Consider the following 20,737-nt stretch of genomic DNA (forward strand, 5'->3'; position numbering starts at 1 on the left):
AGTGAGGCTATGTCTTCCAGGAGAGCCTCCTCGCTCCGGAAGGTGTTGCTCAAATCAGTGCCAAACTCCAACTACTACTGAGCCCGTTGTGCCGTGCAGTGCCCGCGCGCATTTTCCCGCGCTCGCCTGCCATCCACCTTCTACCGCTCCCTGAAAGACAGGGTATTCACCCGATGTTTTGCATTCTACATATCCTAACACATTGCCTACGTGTGGACCAGACGCACAGTTATAATTTTAAACATCTTACAACAGTTTCAACATTTGTTACATTTCAATTCTGTTACAATATTACTTGACATTTGACATAAACATTAATATTCACATTGAAACTTGTTTACAGTTTTCTTAACACAATGGCATGAAACAAAAAAAAGCTGAAATCAGAACATCAATTACACAAGTTTATCGAAAAATCAGATGGGAAGAATTACTTATACAGGGTGTTACAAAAAGGTACGGCCAAACTTTCAGGAAACATTCCTCATACACAAATAAAGAAAAGATGTTATGTGGAAATGTGTCCGGAAACGCTTAATTTCCATGTTAGAGCTCATTTTAGTTTCGTCAGTATGTACTGTATTTCCTCGATTCACCTCCAGTTGGCCCAATTGAAGGAAGGTAATGTTGACTTCGGTGCTTGTGTTGACATGCGACTCATTGCTCTACAGTACTAGCATCAAGCACATCAGTACGTAGCGTGAACAGGTTAGTGTTCATCACGAATGTGGTTTTGCAGTCAGTGCAACGTTTACAAATGCGGACTTGGCAGATGCCCATTTGATGTATGGATTAGCACGGGGCAATAGCCGTGGCGCGGTACGTTTGTATCGCGACAGATTTCCAGAACGAAGGTTTCCCGACAGGAAAGCAATTGATCGGCGTCTTAGGGAGCACGGAACATTCCAGCCTATGACTCGCGACTGGGGAAGACCTACAACGACGAGGACACCTGCAATGGACGAGGTAATTCTTCGTGCAGTTGACGATAACCTTAATGTCAGCATCAGAGAAGTTGCTGCTGTACAAAGTAACGTTGACCACGTCACTGTATGGAGAGTGCTACGGGAGAACCAGTTGTTTCCGTACCATGTACAGCGTGTGCAGGCACTATCAGCAGCTGATTGGCCTCCACGGGTACACTTCTGCGAATGGTTCATCCAACAATGTGTCAATCCTCATTTCAGTGCAAATGTTCTCTTTACGGATGAAGCTTCATTCCAACGTGATCAAATTGTAAATTTTCACAATCAACATGTGTGGGCTGACGAGAATCCCCACGCAATTGTGCAATCACGTCATCAACACAGATTTTCTGTGAAAGTTTGGGCAGGCATTGTTAGTGATGTCTTGATTGGGCCCCACGTTCTTCCACCTACGCTTAATGGAGCACGTTATCATGATTTCATACGGGATACTCTACCTGTGCTGCTAGAAGATGTGCCTTTACAAGTACGACACAACATGTGGTTCATGCACGATGGAGCTCCTGCACATTTCAGTCGAAGTGTTCGTACGCTTCTCAACAACAGATTCGGTGACCGATGGCTTGGTAGAGGCGGACCAATTCCATGGCCTCCACGCTCTCCTGACCTCAACCCTCTTGACTTTCATTTATGGGGGCATTTGAAATCTCTTGTCTACGCGACCCCGGTACCAAATGTAGAGACTCTTCGTGCTCGTATTGTGGACGGCTGTGATACAATACGCCATTCTCCAGGGCTGCATCAGCGCATCAGGGATTCCATGCGACGGAGGGTGGATGCATGTATCCTCGCTAACGGAGGACATTTTGAACATTTCCTGTAACAAAGTGTTTGAAGTCACGCTGGTACGTTCTGTTGCTGAGTGTTTCCATTCCATGATTAACGTGATTTGAAGAGAAGTAATAAAATTAGCTCTATCATGGAAAGTAAGCGTTTCCGGACACATGTCCACATAACATATTTTCTTTCTTTGTGTGTGAGGAACGTTTCCTGAAAGTTTGGCCGTACCTTTTTGTTACACCCTGTATGTACAATATTACAGAGTCGTTGCTGTTACATCTTCTCTGTAAAACCGAATTGGGATCCCATCAGGACCTGGCGATTTATTTATTTTCAACCCATTGAGCTGCTTCACAACCACAGGGGTGTCTATCACTATGTCCTCCATACGAGAATCTGTACTCATTTGCTTGGATGAGCTCATGAGCTGACGTCCCCGTCTTTCCAGGTCGCCAGACAGCAAAGAGCCGAAGGTGTTCAACCTGGTGTCGGGCGACGCGCCGCTGCGCTGGGAGAACTTCATGGCGCTCTACCAGCACTTCGGCAAGAAGGTGCCCCCGATGTCGGCCGTGTGGAACTACTCCATGTGCCTGACCACCAGCGCGCCGCTGGTCTTCTTCTACAAGTACGTCGTGCACATGGTGCCGGCGGTCCTCGCAGACGCCGTACTCTTCCTCACGACCGGGAAACCCAAGTAAGTCACTCCTCACATTTTCTGACAGCTGGACTGAGAGAAGGGAGACCTGTGCCACACTTGCGGGAGGTGGACATAACTACGGAAATGCCAAAAACACAGCACATTACCGTGCCTGATAAGATGTAGGAAACCCGTTGGCATTTACAACAGCATCCAGTATCCTCGGAATGGATACATACAAGTACTGTGTGGTTTTAAAGGGAGTCTTACACCACTGCACCGTTGTTCCTGCAAAATGGTGGCAAGCTCAGGTGACAGTGATACAGCTGGACAGCGACAACACACTCTTCTCTCCAAAGTGGACCACAAAGTCTCTATAAAAACTGAGATCTGGTGACTGAGGCGTCCAGGGGACAGATGCGATAATTCTTCCTTGTGCACACGAAACCAGTCCTGGGCGCTGCGACCTTGGAACAAAGCATCACCACTGGGAAGCAATCATTGAACCAGGGCACGGATCTGATCAGCCGAAAGTTGCCTCATAGCCCTTGGCAGTAACGCACCTTGCAGAGTAACCGTGAGGTCCCTGGAATACCACGGTTCTCCTGCCCAAATCATCACTTAGCCCCCACTATTTCTCAATCTTAGGACGTAAAATCAGCCAGAAGTTGGAAACAGTGTGCAACAAGACTCATCCGACCATTGCTTCGCAGTCCAGTTTTTATCGCTTTGGCACCATATTTTCCTGTTGAGTGTGTTCGCACCACTGATAAGTGGTTTCGTAATTCCTCCTCACCCTGCCGAGCGGTTCAAAGCGCTACAGTCTGGAACCGCGCGACCGCTGCGGTCGCAGGTTCGAATCCTGCCTCGGGCATGGATGTGTGTGATGTCCTTAGATTAGTTAGGTTTAAGTGGTTCTAAGTTCTAGGGGACTGATGACCTCAGAAGTTAAGTCCCATAGTGCTCAGAGCCATTTGAAGCATTTCGGCATTCCAAACGCACCATACCGAAGATGGAACACCCAGGAGCGTGTCTGACGGGCGCGGACCGCAAGGAGAACACCCAGGACTGAAGCGGACGGAAAGGGGAACGGCAATCCTCCAGAAGATCTTAGCGAGCGGGCGCGGACCGCAGAGGGAGCGACTGGTGAAGCGGGAAGGCGACAGGCATAAATACTGGACTAGGTCCATTCGAGGAGTAGTCTCAGGTCGCACCTGATGAAGGTAACGAGCTACGCTACCGAAATATCGTGCAAGTTCGACGCTGATATCCGACAGAACACCCGACAACCCAAGGTGTCGACTTTTTCTTTGTTTATCGTTGCCATTACTCTGCTTTGTATCAAAACCATTAGCACTGTTGGAGTTACTCGTCGACTAAGCAGTTCAACTACGCCCTGCAGACTCATTCTGTGCTCACCATTGGATATCTCCAGTGCCGCCACCTGCTGCCATTATCAGCCAACATTGTGGCTGCGTTGTACACAATATGTGGACGTCCGCCTGCAAGAACAGGAAGCCGTCGTTACAGCAGAATGGACTGCTCTTCGTGCTGCGCCTGTGCAGAGCCGCCCACAACTCACCACACCAGCAGAGATCCGTATAATTATCCGGAAGACTCGGAATAATGCGCCGGACAACGACTCCATAAGCAACACCGATTTGAAACAGTTGCCCAGGAAGCCAACTGTGCTCCTTACCCGAATTCTCAACAGCTGCCTTCTGCAGGGATATTTTCCTACGGCATGGAAGACGGCTCGAGTAGTTCCAATACCCAAGCCAGGTAAAGACCCAGCAGAACCCAACAGTTACCGGCCAATTAGCCTCTTGCCGACCCTTGGCAAGGTGCTCGAGCGTGTGCTGTTGCAGAGGCTCCATGACACGCTTACAGCGCATGATGTTATACGACCCGAACAATTCGGTTTCAAGGACAAGTTATCTGCCGAACTTCAACTTCTACGGATCACCGAACGGATACAAGAAGGATACAACAAGCAGCACTTCACGATTGGTGTCTTCCTTGACATCGAAAAAGCTTACGATAAGGTGTGGCGGCCCAACCTTATCGTCAAACTGCATCGCACTACCCCTATTGCGGATTGTTACATTAGACTCATAGACAGCTTTCTGCAGGACAGGAAACTGTATGTCCGAGTCGACGATAAAAACTCCGAAATGAAACTGATCTCCGCAGGAATTCCGCAGGGCTCTGTCATTTCGCCTCTACTTTTCAACTTACATATAAATGACATCCCAACAGTCCCCCTTGTTACGGCGAGTTTTTATGCGGACGATGCGGCCTTTCTGACAACTGGTCGACACTTGGACCAGCTAATCGCTGGGATGCAACGGCAACTTGCTGTAATGGAACGCTGGGCGCTGCAAAATAAGATATCGATCAACCCGACGAAGACGGCAGCCGTTCTGTTCACACGGAGGAAACCAGTTCTGAACGACAGACTCCAAATAGCTGACCAATTTATCTCATGGTCGCCGGGAGTGAAGTATCTCGGTGTCTACCTTGACAAAAAATTACTCTTTACGCAGCATATTGACGACAAGAAGACGGCAGCGCAGAAGATGGCCAAGTCGTTGATTCCGTTCCTGAAGAGTAAGGATCTCAACCCTAAGACTAAACTCCAATTGTATAAGGCAACGGTGGAACCCACAATGTTGTATGGCTCCACCTCGTGGGGAACTACGTGCGTCTCCAACTACAGCAAACTCCAAGCGCTGCAAAACATTTGCTATCGATGGATCACAGGAGCTCCATGGTGGACAAGAAACGTCGACATCCGCACCGCACTCCACGACACCACTATACAAGAGAAGGTCCATGACAAGTCTCTACGAGTTTTTGACAAGATCGATGCCCTTAGGGACGAAGTTCGACAATTACAATCGGTAGGAACGGTAAACCCTGCAAGATGGCACAAGTATCGCGTACCGAAGTCAATAACGTTTCACCCCCCATAGGCAATCTGTCATAACACGAGGAAGCAGTCACACATAACACATTTCACCCTCCACAGGAGATAGACATCATCAAAGACAGCAGGCTAGCCGGCCGAAGTGGCCGTGCGGTTAAAGGCGCTGCAGTCTGGAACCGCGAGACCGCTACGGTCGCAGGTTCGAATCCTGCCTCGGGCATGGATGTTTGTGAAGTCCTTAGGTTAGTTAGGTTTAACTAGTTCTAAGTTCTATGGGACTAATGACCTCAGAAGTTGAGTCCCATAGTGCTCAGAGCCAGCAGGCTAAAGGACCCATTGCGTGCCCAAGCCTAACTGAATGCGTAATAAATAAAGTGTTTTCCTTTTATCCTTACATCCCATCCTAGAAGAATAAGTCATCAAGGATGATCTCTTCAGTCCACACTACACACACACACACCTAAAAAAAAAAAAAAAAAAAAAACCAATATGTGGGGCGGCGGCGTAAGCCGTAAATATCATTCGACTTTTGTAGCCTCGCACTCGAGGTGTTCGTTGTCAAACGTGGCACGAGGAACAGCTATTGCGTAGCTGCCTGTAACGACTGTCGCGTTGTTCGCAGGATGGTGGGCGCGTACCGGAAGATCCACCGCCTCCTGGACGTGACGAGCTACTTCTGCACGCGGGAGTGGTCGTTCGACAACCGGCGCTGCAAGGCGCTGTGGTCGCGCCTGTCCCCCGTGGACCGCCAGCTCTTCCCTTTCGACATGCGGGACTTCGACTGGGACACGTACTTCTACCGATACGTGCGCGGCGTGCGCCTCTACATCCTGAAGGAGGACATGGCGAACGTCAACGAGGCTCTGCCACGCTGGCACAGGTAGGAGGCGCTCTCTGCTCGCCACCAGCAGTCGTCGCGATGGGCACAGCACTGGCTCCTGTTTGTTTTTGTCGCCTGCTAACTACCCGCTGCCTTTCAGTGACACAGCTGCATACTGAATAATCAACACTCTGTCATACACAAGGGCTTAAAAACAGGTATCCATTTTCTTGCAGTACGCAGTACTGGCCGAAACTACTACACTGCTGGCCACTAAAATTGCTACACCATGAAGAAATACGGATGATAAACGGGTATTCATTGCACATATATATTATACTAGAACTGACATGTGATTACATTTTCACGCAATTTGGGTGCATAGATACTGAGAAATCAGTACCCAGAACAACCACCTCTGTCCGTAATAACGGCCTTGATACGCCTGGGCATTGAGTCAAACAGAGCTTGGCTGGCGTGTACAGGTACAGCTGCCCATGCAGCTTCATCACGATACCACAGTTCATCAAGATTAGTGACTGGCGTATTGTGACGAGCCAGTTGCTCGGCCACCATTGACCAGACGTTCTGGAGAATGTGCTGGCCAGGGCAGTAGAACATTTTCTGTAACCAGAAAGGCCCGTACAGGACCTGCAACATGCGGTCGTGCATCATCCTGCTGAAATGTAGGGCTTCACACGGATCGAATGAAGGGTAGAGCCATTGCTCGTAACACATCTGATGTAACGTCCGCTGTTCAAAGGGCCGTCAATGCGAACAAGAGGTAACCGAGACGTGTAACCAATCGCACCCCATACCATCATGCAGGGTGATACGCCAGTATGGCAATGACGAATACACGCTTCCAATGTGCGTTCACCATCATGACGCTGTAAACAGAACCTGGATTCAACCGAAAAAATGACGTTTTGCCATTCGTGCACCCAGGTTCGTCGTTGAGTACAGCATGGCAGGCGCTCCTCTCTGTGATGCAGCGTCAAGGGTAACCGCAGCCATGGTCTCAGAGCTGATAGTCCATGCTGCTGCAAACGTCGTCGAACTGTTCGTGCAGATGGTTGTTGTCTTGCAAACGTCCCCATCTGTTGACTCAGGGATCGAAACGTGGCTGCACGATCCGTTACAGCCATGCGGATAAGATGCCTGTCATCTTGACTGCTAGTGATACGAGGCCGTTGGGATCCAGGACGGCGTTCCGTATTACTCTCCCGATCCCACAGATTCCATATTCTGCTAACAGTCATTGGATCTCGACCAACGCGAGCAGTAGTGTCGCGATACGATAAACCGCAATTGCGATAGGCTACAATCCGATCTTTATCAAAGTCGGAAACGTGATGGTACGCATTTCTCCTCTTTACACGAGGCATCACAACAACGTTTCACCAGGCAACGCCGGTCAACTGCTGTTTTTGTATGAGAAATCGGTTGGAAACTTTCCTCATGTCAGCACGCTGTAGGTGTCGCCACCGGTGCCAACCCTGTGTGAATGCTCTGAAAAGCTAATCGTTTGCAAATCACAGCATCTTCTTCGTGTCGGTTAAATTTCGCGTGCCTACCACGTCATCTTCGTGGTGTAGCAATTTTTATGGCCAGTAGTATACAAACTGGTCCTAAAAAATATGTCCAGAGACAAATACAGTGACGGAAGTAACCGAATTATGAGCAGAACACACAAAGGTAAGATGGTGTGGGCCGCAGGTTGGTGGTGCAACTGTCGTCGTAGGGAGACTAGTCAGGAACACAAATGATTAGCGAAGGAGTTAACACAGGAAACGAAAGATTTACGTGTATTTCTCCAAGCGTATGAAGACTCTTTACAGATAATGCAAGACTAAATAAGCCCAGCTTTTACAATAGCAACGATGATGTCGGAGGCGCGATTAGGTAGCGTCACGGAGTGCGGTGAGTGGCTGCCGCCGGCCGTCATATACTGCGGCGAAGGAGGGCGCTCAGTTCAGAGACCACCACTGGGTCTGCCTGGAGAGCCTATACAGGGAGAGAGTGGCCAACCGGCCCGTAGCCGCCATGTTTTTACCAGATTGCGAGCGGTACGTGCAATTAGGTAGCGACGCAAGCAGAAAGCTAGCCACTTCACGAGTAAAATAAGGCAGGTGTTTGACGCGTGAGACAAAAGCAGATCTTCCAGCTTAATACTCGGTACATGATTAAAACAAATGCCATTCGTTTATGTTTATATAGGCCTAATAAATATGTGAGCAAATGGAAGTATCGTGAAGTAGTGTGTATGTCTGCCGAATTTCAACAGCTGTATTTTATGATGCTATATAAACATTGACGACTGATTAATGAGAAAAAGAAGTTAGAACAGATGGACGGTTTCAAGTACTTAGGATGCATATTCTCACAGGATGGCAACATAGTGGAAGAACTGGAAGCGAAGTGTAGCAAAGCTAATGCAGTGAGCGCTCAGCTACGATCTACTCTCTTCTGCAAGAAGGAAGTCAGTACCAAGACTAAGTTATCTGTGCACCGTTCAATCTTTCGACCAACTTTGTTGTATGGGAGCGAAAGCTGGGTGGATTCAGGTTACCTTATCAACAAGGTTGAGGTTACGGATATGAAAGTAGCTAGGATGATTGCAGGTACTAGTAGATGGGAACAATGGCAGGAGGGTGTCCACAATGAGGAAATCAAAGAAAAACTGGGAATGAACTCTATAGATGTAGCAGGCTTAGATGGTGGGGTCATGTTACACGCATGGGAGAAGCAAGGCTACCCAAGAGACTCATGGATTCAGCAGTAGAGGGTAGGAGGAGTCGGGGCAGACCGAGAAGAAGGTACCTGGATTCGGTTAAGAATGATTTTGAAGTAATAGGTATAACATCAGAAGAGGCACCAATGTTAGTATTGAATAGGGTATCATGGAGGAACTGTATAAGGGGGGCTATGCTCCAGACTGAACGCTGAAAGGCATAATCAGTCTTAAATGATGATGATGATGATGATGATGAAGTTTCATTTAATACACTACTGGCCATTAAAATTGCTACACCACGACGATGACGTGCTACAGGCGCGAAATTTAACCGATAGCGAGAAGATGCTGTGATATGCAAATGATTAGCTTTTCAGAAGATTCACGCAAGGTTGGCGCCGGTGAAACCATTCACTAATCGAGCAGTCGCTCGGCAACAGCTACAGCTAGCAAATAATGTTGTGAGAATGTAAAAGGTGAACGACCTGTGACGTAACGTGTTTATTGTCGAAGCACCGTCAGAGATGTACTGAGTTACTGACTTTGAAAACGACGGTGCGAAAAACGGACAGAAGACGAACACTTTTACACATTCTTTTGATGTACGAGATATTCTCGATTAACAGTTACTCAGTTACTCTTTTTCTCTTGTCTCTTGTAACTTGTGTCGGACGCGCTTGTCTTACCGCCGTATTATTATTGTTAAAAATAATATTAATTTAGTGTAAAGTAAAAGTGCGATACTAAAAGTGCAATACTGCATAGCAGCAGATTTATTGTGCGACGAGTATGTGAAAACGTCAAAGGAATTATTTTCATTACGAGAAGAGAAGTGCCAGTCAAAACGGCATACTTCATTGCAGTGTAAGTTCATCTATTAATTGCCATAAATTCAGAGTTAAATGGAACTGGTGTATGGACTATTTATTTAGTATAGAATCTATGTCTCACTCCTTCACGAAGTTATTTAATTTTATGTTTCTGCCAAATAAACAGTTCATAGTCACGAATTCTTTCGTCGAGATCGGACGGAAGTTGCATGCGGCGAAATATTTTCTCCGCGCCATATTCTACTGGTAAATGCATGATAAACTACGGTCCCTTAGGAAATTCATGTTGAGCTATCCAAAAATAATTATATTTTGAATAGGCATTTACTCTCCTCTGCAATGCAACTTCCGACTGATCAGACGATCCAACAAGAGACAGCCGCACACGGTCGGCGTTCGCAAATATATTTCCACCGTTGATTATAGCTATATGTTACAGCACAAAAGTAAACATTTTGTTATAATTAGCGACTACGAACGGGGACATTTATAACTGTATGTTTATGTATACACATTACGTAAACATATCGTTATACACACCATTGATTGCCTCTTCGTCCCTGGTGAAAAATGATGGAGTCATGTTTCATCTCTTATCACAATTCTTCCAAGAAATTCATCTCCACCATTCTCGTACTGTTCCAAAAGTTCGCTGCATACCGTTTTTCTTGTTTCTTTGTGAGCCACTGTCAACATGTTGGGAACCCACCTGGCACAAACCTTTTTTAACGCCAACACTTTCAGTATTCTGCAAACACTTCCTTCCCCTGTCCCAACGTAGTGTGACAATTCGTTCACTGTGATGCGCCTGTCAGCAGTCACCAATTCGTTAACTCTCTGCACATTGTCTGGAGTGTGTGCAGTACGAGTCCTGCCGCTGCAAGGACAATCCTCAATATTACAGTGCCCGCTTTCATCACGTATGTGCCCACCAACTAACTGTACTGCGATCGACAGCAGCATCTCCATACGCCTTTTTCAATCTATTGTGGATGTTTCCCACTGTCTCGTTTTCACAGCACAGGAATTCTATGACAGCACGTGGCTTCTGATGAACGTCAAGTGTAGCAGACATCTTGAAGAGATGCTGTGACGGCGCCACTCACGAGAAGAGGTTGAACTAAGTTTGAAAACGAGCGGGAAGGATGTATCTACACACTGTAAAACTTTCACACATGCAGAATGAAAACTGTATTTTTACAAAAATAGTGTGCATTTCTTTTGGAGTGACCCTCGTATATGGACAAATAAAGAAACTCGCTCGAGTCTTAGAGCAGGCGGGCTGCGGAGTGCCAGGCAGTACTCACGCGTCTCCTGAGATGTCGGCGTCGCACTTGTTGTCGGGCGCCTTTCCGTCGCCGTCGCCGTCGGCCATGTCCGCCACGTGGAGCAGCTGCGACGGCGCTAGCGGCGCCTCGTAGACGCGCTCCTCCACCAGCCGCTCGCGGCACTGCGAGTACGCCGTCGACACGTGCACCACCGCCTGCCACACGTGGCACAACCTCAGCCAGAAGCAAGCAGACACACATTATAGCCCTGTACTGGACCAGGACTCGAACACGCATGTTTGACGTACGAGAGCAGTGGTTGGCTTTCAGAGCCAGTCGAGTTCCTTCTATACTAAGCTACATCTCTTTCTTCTCTATCCTTATCAGGAGTTTTCTTTAAATGTAAAGCAATCAAGCTTGCAATAAATTTTCAGTACTAATTATCCTTGAATGGTATCCGTTTCAGCCTCCTTTCCTGTAAATGTCATTTCTGATATCTAGCTTACTCTGAATTAATCTAGCCTCTCTTTATTACAGTACTGGCCAATAAAATTGCTACATCACGAAGATGAAGTGCTACAGACGCGAAATTTAACCGACAGGAAGAAGATGCTGTGATATGCAAATCATTAGCTTCTCAGAGCATTCACACAAGATTGGCGCCGGTGGCGGTGCTGACGTGAGGAAAGTTTCCGACCGATTTCTCATACACATACAGCAGTTGACCGGCGTTGCCTGGTGAAACGTGGTGTGATGCCTCGTGTAAGGAGGAGAAATGCGTACCATCACGTTTCCGACTTCGATAAAGTTCGAATTGCAACCTATCGCGATTGCGGTTTATCGTATCGCGAGATTGCTGCTCGCGTTGGTCGAGATCCAATGACTGTTAGCATAATATGGAATCGGTGGGTTCAGGAGGGTAATACGGAACGCCGTGCCGGTTCCAAAGGGCCTCGTATCACTAGCAGTCGAGATGACAGGCATCTTATCCGCATGGCTGTAACGGATCGTGCAGCCACGTCTCAATCCCTGAGTCAACAGATGGGGACGTTTGCAAGACAACAACCATCTGTACGAACAGATCGACGACGTTTCCAGCAGCATGAACTATCAGCGCGAACACTATGGGTGCATCACAGACAGGAGCGCCTGCGATGGTGTACTCAGCGACGAACCTGGGTGCACGAATGGCAAAACGTCATTTTTTCGGATGAATCCAGGTTCTGTTTACAGCATCATCATGGTCGCATCCGTTTTTGGCGACATCGCGGTGAACGCACATTGGAAGCGTGTCTTCGTCATCGCCATACTGGCGTATAACCTAGCACGATGGTATGGGTGCCATTGGTTACATGTCTCGCTCACCTCTTGTTCGCATTGACGGCACTTTGAACAGTGGACGTTACACTTCAGATGTATTACGACCCGTGGCCCTACCCTTCATTCGATCCCTGCCAAACCGACTCACAAAAAAAAAAAAAAAAAAAAAAAAAAAAAAAAAAAAAAAAAAAAAAAAAAAGTGTTGTGGACGTATGCCGCGACTTGATTGAAACACAAAACGTGGGCAGTTCTTTTCTGAGTGACGAGATTGATTATTATCAATATGAACCTACCACAAAACGACACAATGCAGAAATTCACGGGTAATGCCACCGCTTTGACGACACACGCGACATTCAAGTCAATGTCACTCGCGAGTTGAACAACATCCCAAGGAAAGACTTTTCCGACAGGGAGGAGGCTGTGTACAAAGCCTGAAGCATTAAAACCAGCATCTGAGCGTTTCACTTTGTTTTACCAATCCAGTCCGAAAACTTTCAGGACTGAGGGGGTAGTCAGATAAAACCACGGCTCTAGAGAAAAGTAAACAGGTTCACTTACCAAACTTCCGTCGTCCCTCGTTGATTGGCTCTATTCTACAGCCGCATCTACGCAGAGGCTGGTATCTGGAATATTCTGCTGGATTCGATGTCCACTGCCCTGCCCTGCTCTGGTCTTATTATCAGGTCGTTTCCCTTCACATTGGGTATCAGAATGGTGTAATGCACAAAAAACAGGTCTTCACGAAAGAGTGATGAAAATGATGATGATAGGTCCAGTCAGCCTTGTCGAGCTGTCTTTTCAGCGACTTTGTATCTGTTTAAGTGTGACGGGTGATCATCGCTCAGTAGGTGGTCGCCAAAGTGAAAACTGGCCGCAGACTCCCAGCAAATCCGCATGGCCAGGAGAGGGCGCAGCAACTCTTCGACGACGTATATACAGGGAGTAATTGGTATAAATGCAGATATTTTTATTGATGACTGATGACAGTGTCTTCGACAACATTACATCAGTATTTATGTCATTTTCAGACTCATAATTACAGCTATTAGAAGCAACATGTTTTTAGGTTGGTTAGTACCTCCAAATACTTGTGACAAGAGCAAACCGTTAATGCTTATTTTCCGCTCAGCAGCGAGTCACGTGCTGAAGCGTGGATGCAAGGACGCAAAACGGTTAGCCTGTACTGACAGGCCTCTTAGTGGTGCAGCTAAAACCGTGCAGAAAATGTCGGGTGGTAAATTATGTGAGGCGTCTGTGGGAAGACTGTTCGATGCAGAGAAAAAACAACCAGCGCAGTAATGTTTGTACATATTAAAGTACCACTTATAAAAATATCTGCACTTGTTACACCCTTTATATACACCACGCACACCCCTACCGCTACTGTGTTACGACTTGAAAAGAACATATTAGTCACGTGACAGAGCGCGAAATGTCGAGTTTCTGTCATTTCGCACTAAGTGAAGTGGAGCCCACACTTATAGTTCTTCTGGTTTATAGCTGAAATCAAGTCTTAATTTTAACTACTGGGTGTATTAGTATTACACATATGTAGTACTAGTAGTAGTAGTTGTAGTAGTAGTACAGTTCACCTAATTCCTACGTAATTTCCACTACTGATGCGGTGGTTATCGTTCTTACATTTGACAAGGTGGAAGTATGTGAAGGACAAACAGTATGAAACACTTTCTTTTCTGAAACGAAAGAATTATAGTTCTTCAGTGAATCAATTTTTTCGTTTGCCTTTGAGTATATTTAGTTCACCATATCCACAGATATGAAATATCAGTTTGGTAGCAGGCTGATGCGAATTACCTTCTAATTGAGAATGTTTACGAAATTCTATCTAAATGTCACAAAATGAATGATAGTAATATATCTGTCATTTGAAAAAGAGGTGTCCTTTCTCTTTCCTTCCCTTTCTCCCCCCTCCTCATCAGTTTACATAACTGTCAGGAAGCATTCAGTTTTCTCAAGATTCCTCAATAACATGTGTCAAATTTTTTATTGTGCTTCTGTAAGATATGACATCTATTTCTGCCCATAATGTGCAGTTATTAACAAAATAAGAATTTATCATTTGTGACTTTTGCTTAAGCCAGTATTATATATGCCGACACAGACCAACAAAAAACTATATAAAAGTGAAATGTTAAGCTCTATAGGGTCTTTTCATCCTAAAGAAAAATTTAAGCCCTTTGACTTAAAAATTAAATTAAAATCTTTATTAAGAGACAGTTGATTTCTCATCAAGCCATTCATTCCAGCCACTAATTAAGAGACTAATGATTATGCTACCTTTGCACTGTCAGACTGCCGCGGCTCTTTAAAAATTCGATCAGTGAGCAGGCCAGACCCCAAAATATTTTCGAGAGGACATGTTTTTGATAAACAGGGGGAAATCAATTTTGTCTAGTTCCTTATAAGAAGTTTACAAGGTAAAATTTTTATACAAATAACTATACTAATTCTATCATTATTAGAAGATTAATAAATTAAATCAAGAATCTTAATACAAAACCTAAAATACATATAAAATCAAAATATAAAATAATGAACTAAAACGTAGTCTTAAAGATAGCTGGTTTAAAGCCCTGTGTATTAGTAAACTGCCACAAAAAAATTGTAAATAATTTATATGTGTATTCAGCGTTACTTATAAAACTTCTATAGTGAGTTAGATTTTAATGTTCTCTCAAACTGCATTCGTCGAGATTCAGATCGGAGGATCAACCTGCGTCTTCACTTGTAACTCGTGGCAATAACCCCCTAAGGTTTTTGTGACATGTTTGCTGCATTGCTTGTGTAGTTATTTGAGTTAAAATTCTCTCTTTACGAAGCAGGTACCTACAAATTCCTTCCTACATTATCAGAAGGGAAACTGTCTCCAGTTATGATATTACATAAAAAAAGTTATGAAGTTGAAGACGAAACAGAAATAAAGGAAGACTTTGTAGTTAATATTTCATAAATTTTCACATCTATGTTAACCTGATAAGGCATATTATTATTGTCATTCATTTCGCAACCTGTAGATACAATTTCATAAATATTCTTAATTAGGAGTTGGTTGGCATCGACTTGCTAACGACATCGTTGCTTCACTTCGGCCATTGATCTTGATCTCGAAAAACGTTTTTGCAATTTATTTTGTGTTTTTACAACTTTTACTGCAGACTGCAGTATTTCTTCCTTTCAATATATTTCTGTGCAACCTAACACTCCACAAGGTTCCATCATCGAGATATTGGTTTCATTATAATGATGTCATGTGCACTCTGTATCATCTGTAGTCTAAACTGCAACTGAATGTTGGGAAAGTACACTACCGTGTTGCATACGCAGTTGGAATGATTGTGCTTGATTAACAATGGGCTTTACTCAAACTACGGTTTGGTAGTTTTGACAGCACACAAATTGCGTAATAAATGGTAGGAATTACCGGCAGTATTGGTGACATTGGTAGGGAAAGAAATACAAATGAACTTGTAAGAAAGGAACCGGGAGCCTACGACTTCTCTTTGTTATTTTGTTTGTTCGTTTTGCACATAATTAGAACTGCACATCATTCAGTGTTAATTCAGTGTATATTTTACAGCCTAATAGAATACAGATTGCATTATATAAGTAATAAAAAAATTAGCTGATTGCGTAACTTGTGCGCTTTTATGTAACCAAAGCAATTGCTTTTCATAAAGATACTGTTTACATGCACAAACAAAAATCTATATAATTATTGTTGTTATTTTCTATTCAACATAACGTTCTTCATCGTGATCAAAGTCAATAGTTTCCTGTAGTTATTTACAACTGCGAAAGCTTTTTATGAATAACAGAAGCATGTTTTATATGAGCTCTAGGAAGTATTGAATTGATGTTTAATGTATTTCCTTTATTGTTTAGGGAGTTGCATTTTATAGCACTATTTGATACACCCGATTTTTTTAATTTCTGCTACAACTTCCCTACGTTACAAATCAACAGTTTTGGAACAAAATATGAATTAAAACTATAACAGTTTCTAATTTGCTATAAATACTGTTTTTAAGTAAAAGACATGAGGATAAAAATGTGGAATAAAAAGGTGCGTAGGTTACATGGCCCTTTATATACAGGTTGGTCCATTGATAGTGACCAGGCCAAATATCTCACCTACTTGGGCATCATCATTTGTTGCAAGTCGTGGTTGACGTTTCACATGTGGCTGAACACTTCCTGTTTTCTTAAATAACGTAACTATCCTGCGAACGGTCCGGACCCTTGGATGATGTCGTCCAGGATACCGAGCAGCATACATAGCACACGCCCGTTGGTCACTTTGATGACAATAGCCATACATCAACGTGATATCGACCTTTTCCGCAATTGGTAAACGGTCCATTTTTATGCGGGTGATGTATGACGAAGCAAATACCGTCCGCACTGGCGGAATGTTACGTGATACCACGTACTTATACGTTTGTGACTATTACAGGGCCATCCATCACAAAGCGAAAAAAGTGGTCCAACTAAAACATTCATATTTCTTTATGTACTACACGAATAAATAATAAAAAATGGGAGTTCCTATTTTAAAAAAACGCAGTTGATATCCGTTTGACCTATTGCAGCGCCATGTAGCGGGCCAACCATAGCACCATCTGGTTTCCCCCTTCAAGCTAAACAAGTTTCGTTCTTTGTAGTTTTTTTTGTTTGACGCTTATTTCGTGAGATATTTGGCCCGGTCACGATCAATGGACCACCCTGTATGCTCAGTCTCTTTCTAGGCAGTTTACCGTTTCCAGTTTGTAGGGGAATCTAGTAACACACTGATCGCCTGCATAAAGAAAGCAATAGATATGAGGTAAAGCCTAATAGGTAGGCAACACACCTAACGTACAAGTAACGTGGGTACGTTCTTCAGTGACCAAGGCTGCTAGAAGAACTACCGTAGTCTCCGCTTACTTGTGGCAGCCTACGGTAGTTTTACAATTCTGTGCTTGACTCGTCGTCTGCTTGTTGTGCAGGCTGAGGCGCGTCGACAGGGCAATACGGGCAGTGGCCACGGCGCTCCTCCTGTGGCTGCTCTGGCGTCTGCTGGCGGCGCTGTTCTGGCAGTGACGTCACGGCACTGCTGTTACTTCGGCCGACTACTGTGAGCAGCCGTAGAGGAGACGACCAGATGGCGGCGAGCCACCGACGCTTGGTCGTACCACACAATGGTCAAGGAGACCGACTGCCGTGAAGGCGTTCTCTGGTAGACTCCTGTCAGCGCTCGACGACACGCCTGTGCAACACTGCAGCCTTTGGACAAACAACTGACGCTACAACGGTTGACACGGACGTCCTTCTACTCACCACACGTTTTTACCATCGACAAGAAGAGACAGTTACTGTCCCTCGTGTACACATACGCATTTGCCCTGACTTAACTAAGACATCATAATGCTTGTTTTCTTATTTATTCACTACTTTTAATAGACTTTAATTAAAGTAACAAACGCAGTGTGTGTGTGTGTGTGTGTGTCTCAGGAAAGTGGTTCAGCAAGTGTCCAGGTGCACGAACTAACAATTTCTGGAGAGTGAAATAAAAACGTAATGTAGCTAAGAGCCTGGTCGCTGTTCTCTGTAACCTGGAATAAGGCCATTAGCCGCACACACTGAGAAAGTGCTTCTGTACAATTGTTCTATTTCTGTGCCGAATATTTGAACAAAGCTTCAATAAACAGCATCTTGCAGTTGTTTCCCATTTTGCTAATAATGTTAAAAAATGCTAAGGCAAACAAGGGTGTCTGACAAACGATATGCATCTCAGAACGTTGGCCTATCGCAATAAATTCGGCAACATGTCTCATTATCTCCTTGTCAACGGGGTGTTGAACCTTGATCCACCTGCCTCGTGCTACCGTCTGTCACGAAAGAAGTAAGCGTGGTGATTTGGTTCACTGTCGTACACAGGCAGCATGCAGAGCAACTGACGAGATGTTACAACTCACGTTGATACTGAAACTTCCTGGCAGATTAAAACTGCGTGCCAGACCGAGACTCGAATTCGAGACCTTTGCCTTTCCGGGGCAAGTGCTCTACCGACTGAGCCACCCAAGCACGACTCACGACCCTTTCTCACAGCTTCAATTCCGCCAGTATCTCGTCTCCTACCTTCCAAACATCTATTTCGAGTCTCGATCCGACACACAGTTTTAATCTTCCACGAAGTTCGTATCAGTGCACACTCCGCTGCAGAGTGAAGATTTCATTCTGATACGTTGATACTGCTTATGAACTGTTCATGAACTTTTCTTAAGACGATGTGACGGATAATTTGTAACCCTTATCACACCTGTATTAACAGGGAATGCCGAGTCTCTGGTGTTAATGCTGTGCGCTAAAACATTTAAAATGTGTGCAAAACTCTTCCCTTGACAAAATTTTTCAATATCTGTATAGTACTATACAATGTCTTTCAGACATGCATACGTGCTACTATATGGACATTGCAAAATTGCATTACATGCCAAAACAGGCCAAAACTACGATAACAGTAATGCCTTTCCCTGTGCGGAGATAACAGTGTGCGAGCACTAAAAGGACGTTGACACGGTGACATATGGAAGTATGGATCAGTCCGGGAAGCGTGCACGGGTAGCCAAAGTGGTTAAGACGACCGCTCGCGTTACGTGGCAAATCCTGATCTGAATCCTTGTTCACTGCAAATTTTCATGTGTCACTAATAAATTGTACAGCTGATGTCTAATGGTATTCCCAATCTGCGAATACATCTGCTTCCGTCGAGGCTGGTCACCCACAGTTCTCGAACATTGACAATTTTTCTTTCATGCATGTATACACTTCAGTTTCTTCCGTTTCTTTTCTATTTCTTGTCCTGTCCTTCCTAGTTTTCTGGACCATAGTGTGTAAGAAGTTCACTTACGCAGCTTGCAGTTTGTTGTTGACCTGTTTTGGTTGCCGTACAGGTTTCCGTGCCGTTTGTTATTACGAGGTTACAGTACGACTGAAGGAGAGTGCGTTTTCATCTTTAACTATCATTGATGAGTAGACTCCGTTTACGATTATTCTTCATAAGCATATCAGCGTCAGGCCATAAACGAATCAACAATACTACATGCCAAACTACAACTGAATCGAAAATATAAAAATGTGCGGTCACAGTCTGTGTGTGCATGAGCTATGAAATCCAGCAGGAAACTCCCTTCACTGTCAAGTCGCCGTTGCTCACTTTCTCTGTCATGTGGCTGTAGGTCTTACTTTTTTAAATACTGGTGTATGTGATAAAAGTATGCTTTCTGTAATCGGAACTAAGCCTATCCAATATATTAAAATTCTCCTCAGAAATTCAGTACAACTCCATCCCTTTCAGCTGCAATTCCGGCAAACAGCAACGCCAGCACTCATTCATTCATTACACATTTTGTTTCGCAAATACCATCGATGAAAGTGAAATACCACGGATATTAAATCACTCAAGATATACGGGACATTAACATGCTGTACCAAAGATCACTGGCTACTTCTGTGAAGTGTATTAACGACCAACTAGTTTAAATGTATTCACACTGTTAATTGCGACAATTTCTTGTGGAATATATTATTTCTGTACACTCTCAAACGTTGCACTACATACTTAGTTTGCATACCCCTGCTAGCAAGCAAATAATTTATCATTTTATTCTGAACTCATTACGTTACACAGTCTCTAAGGCTAAACGCGGTGAAAGCCATCGTAGTAATCACTTCCTACACCATAGTAAGTGTTGAAAAACAGTCTCATTCTCCACAATCTTGGCACGTATTAATATTTATAATTTAGAATGGTTCGTCTTTTTTCCCAAGTGAACTTACGTAGAACTTCTTTTCCTCCCGATAGATCTTTATTAATTCTCTGTGTGTCTTCATCAGTTCTCTTGCGCACCCTAAATTTCGTTCTATCTTGACAGATTTCTTCATGAATGCCAGTTTAGGTCTTCGTAAATTACTGTTTGACAGTTGTTTAGTTTCTCCATCGTCAAAGGTAAGTTCAGAATATTCTTTGTGGCTCTGTCGATACTCATTCTACATAAGTTACCAAAAAGTTTTACATTCACCGCATCCTGAATGGATGTGTGACTTAGTTATGCGACTTGATTTCTTTGATTACTTCTTCACCCAATTTCTACTTTAGAAGTTTGTTTCTAGAATATTTCCCTAAAACTTTCTTTCGTGTTTTGCAGTATTTTTCATTTCAGGTGTGTCACCAAGTATCGTATATTCTGGTGCTTTAAGTACTTATATCTTTAACCACTATGCTACGCCTTTTTGTGCGGTAACGATTTTTAATTTGTTTTAATTAGCTCTCTTATTATTTGTCCCTGTGGGAGACTTTCCCGAATCTTGTTTTGAGTACCAGACCGCAGATTTTCAGAACATTATCGGAAACCATGAAGAAATAAT

General features: G+C 44.4%; 1 protein-coding gene across 1 annotated transcript in view; it reads left to right on the forward strand.

Moving 5' to 3' along the window:
• Window positions 1–18,036, forward strand: part of LOC126100814 (fatty acyl-CoA reductase wat-like) — a 205,536-nt gene extending 187,500 nt beyond the window's left edge. Inside the window, exons 7-9 of the mRNA XM_049911447.1 lie at window positions 2,215–2,460; window positions 5,955–6,212; window positions 17,317–18,036. Of these exons, the coding sequence (XP_049767404.1) occupies window positions 2,215–2,460; window positions 5,955–6,212; window positions 17,317–17,410 (598 nt within the window). The 3' untranslated portion in view covers window positions 17,411–18,036. The remainder of the gene's footprint in view (window positions 1–2,214; window positions 2,461–5,954; window positions 6,213–17,316) is intronic.
• Window positions 18,037–20,737: the final 2,701 nt, after the last annotated feature.

Source organism: Schistocerca cancellata, chromosome 9 (genome assembly GCF_023864275.1).
Source record: "Schistocerca cancellata isolate TAMUIC-IGC-003103 chromosome 9, iqSchCanc2.1, whole genome shotgun sequence".
Taxonomy (NCBI): Eukaryota; Metazoa; Arthropoda; class Insecta; order Orthoptera; family Acrididae; genus Schistocerca; species Schistocerca cancellata.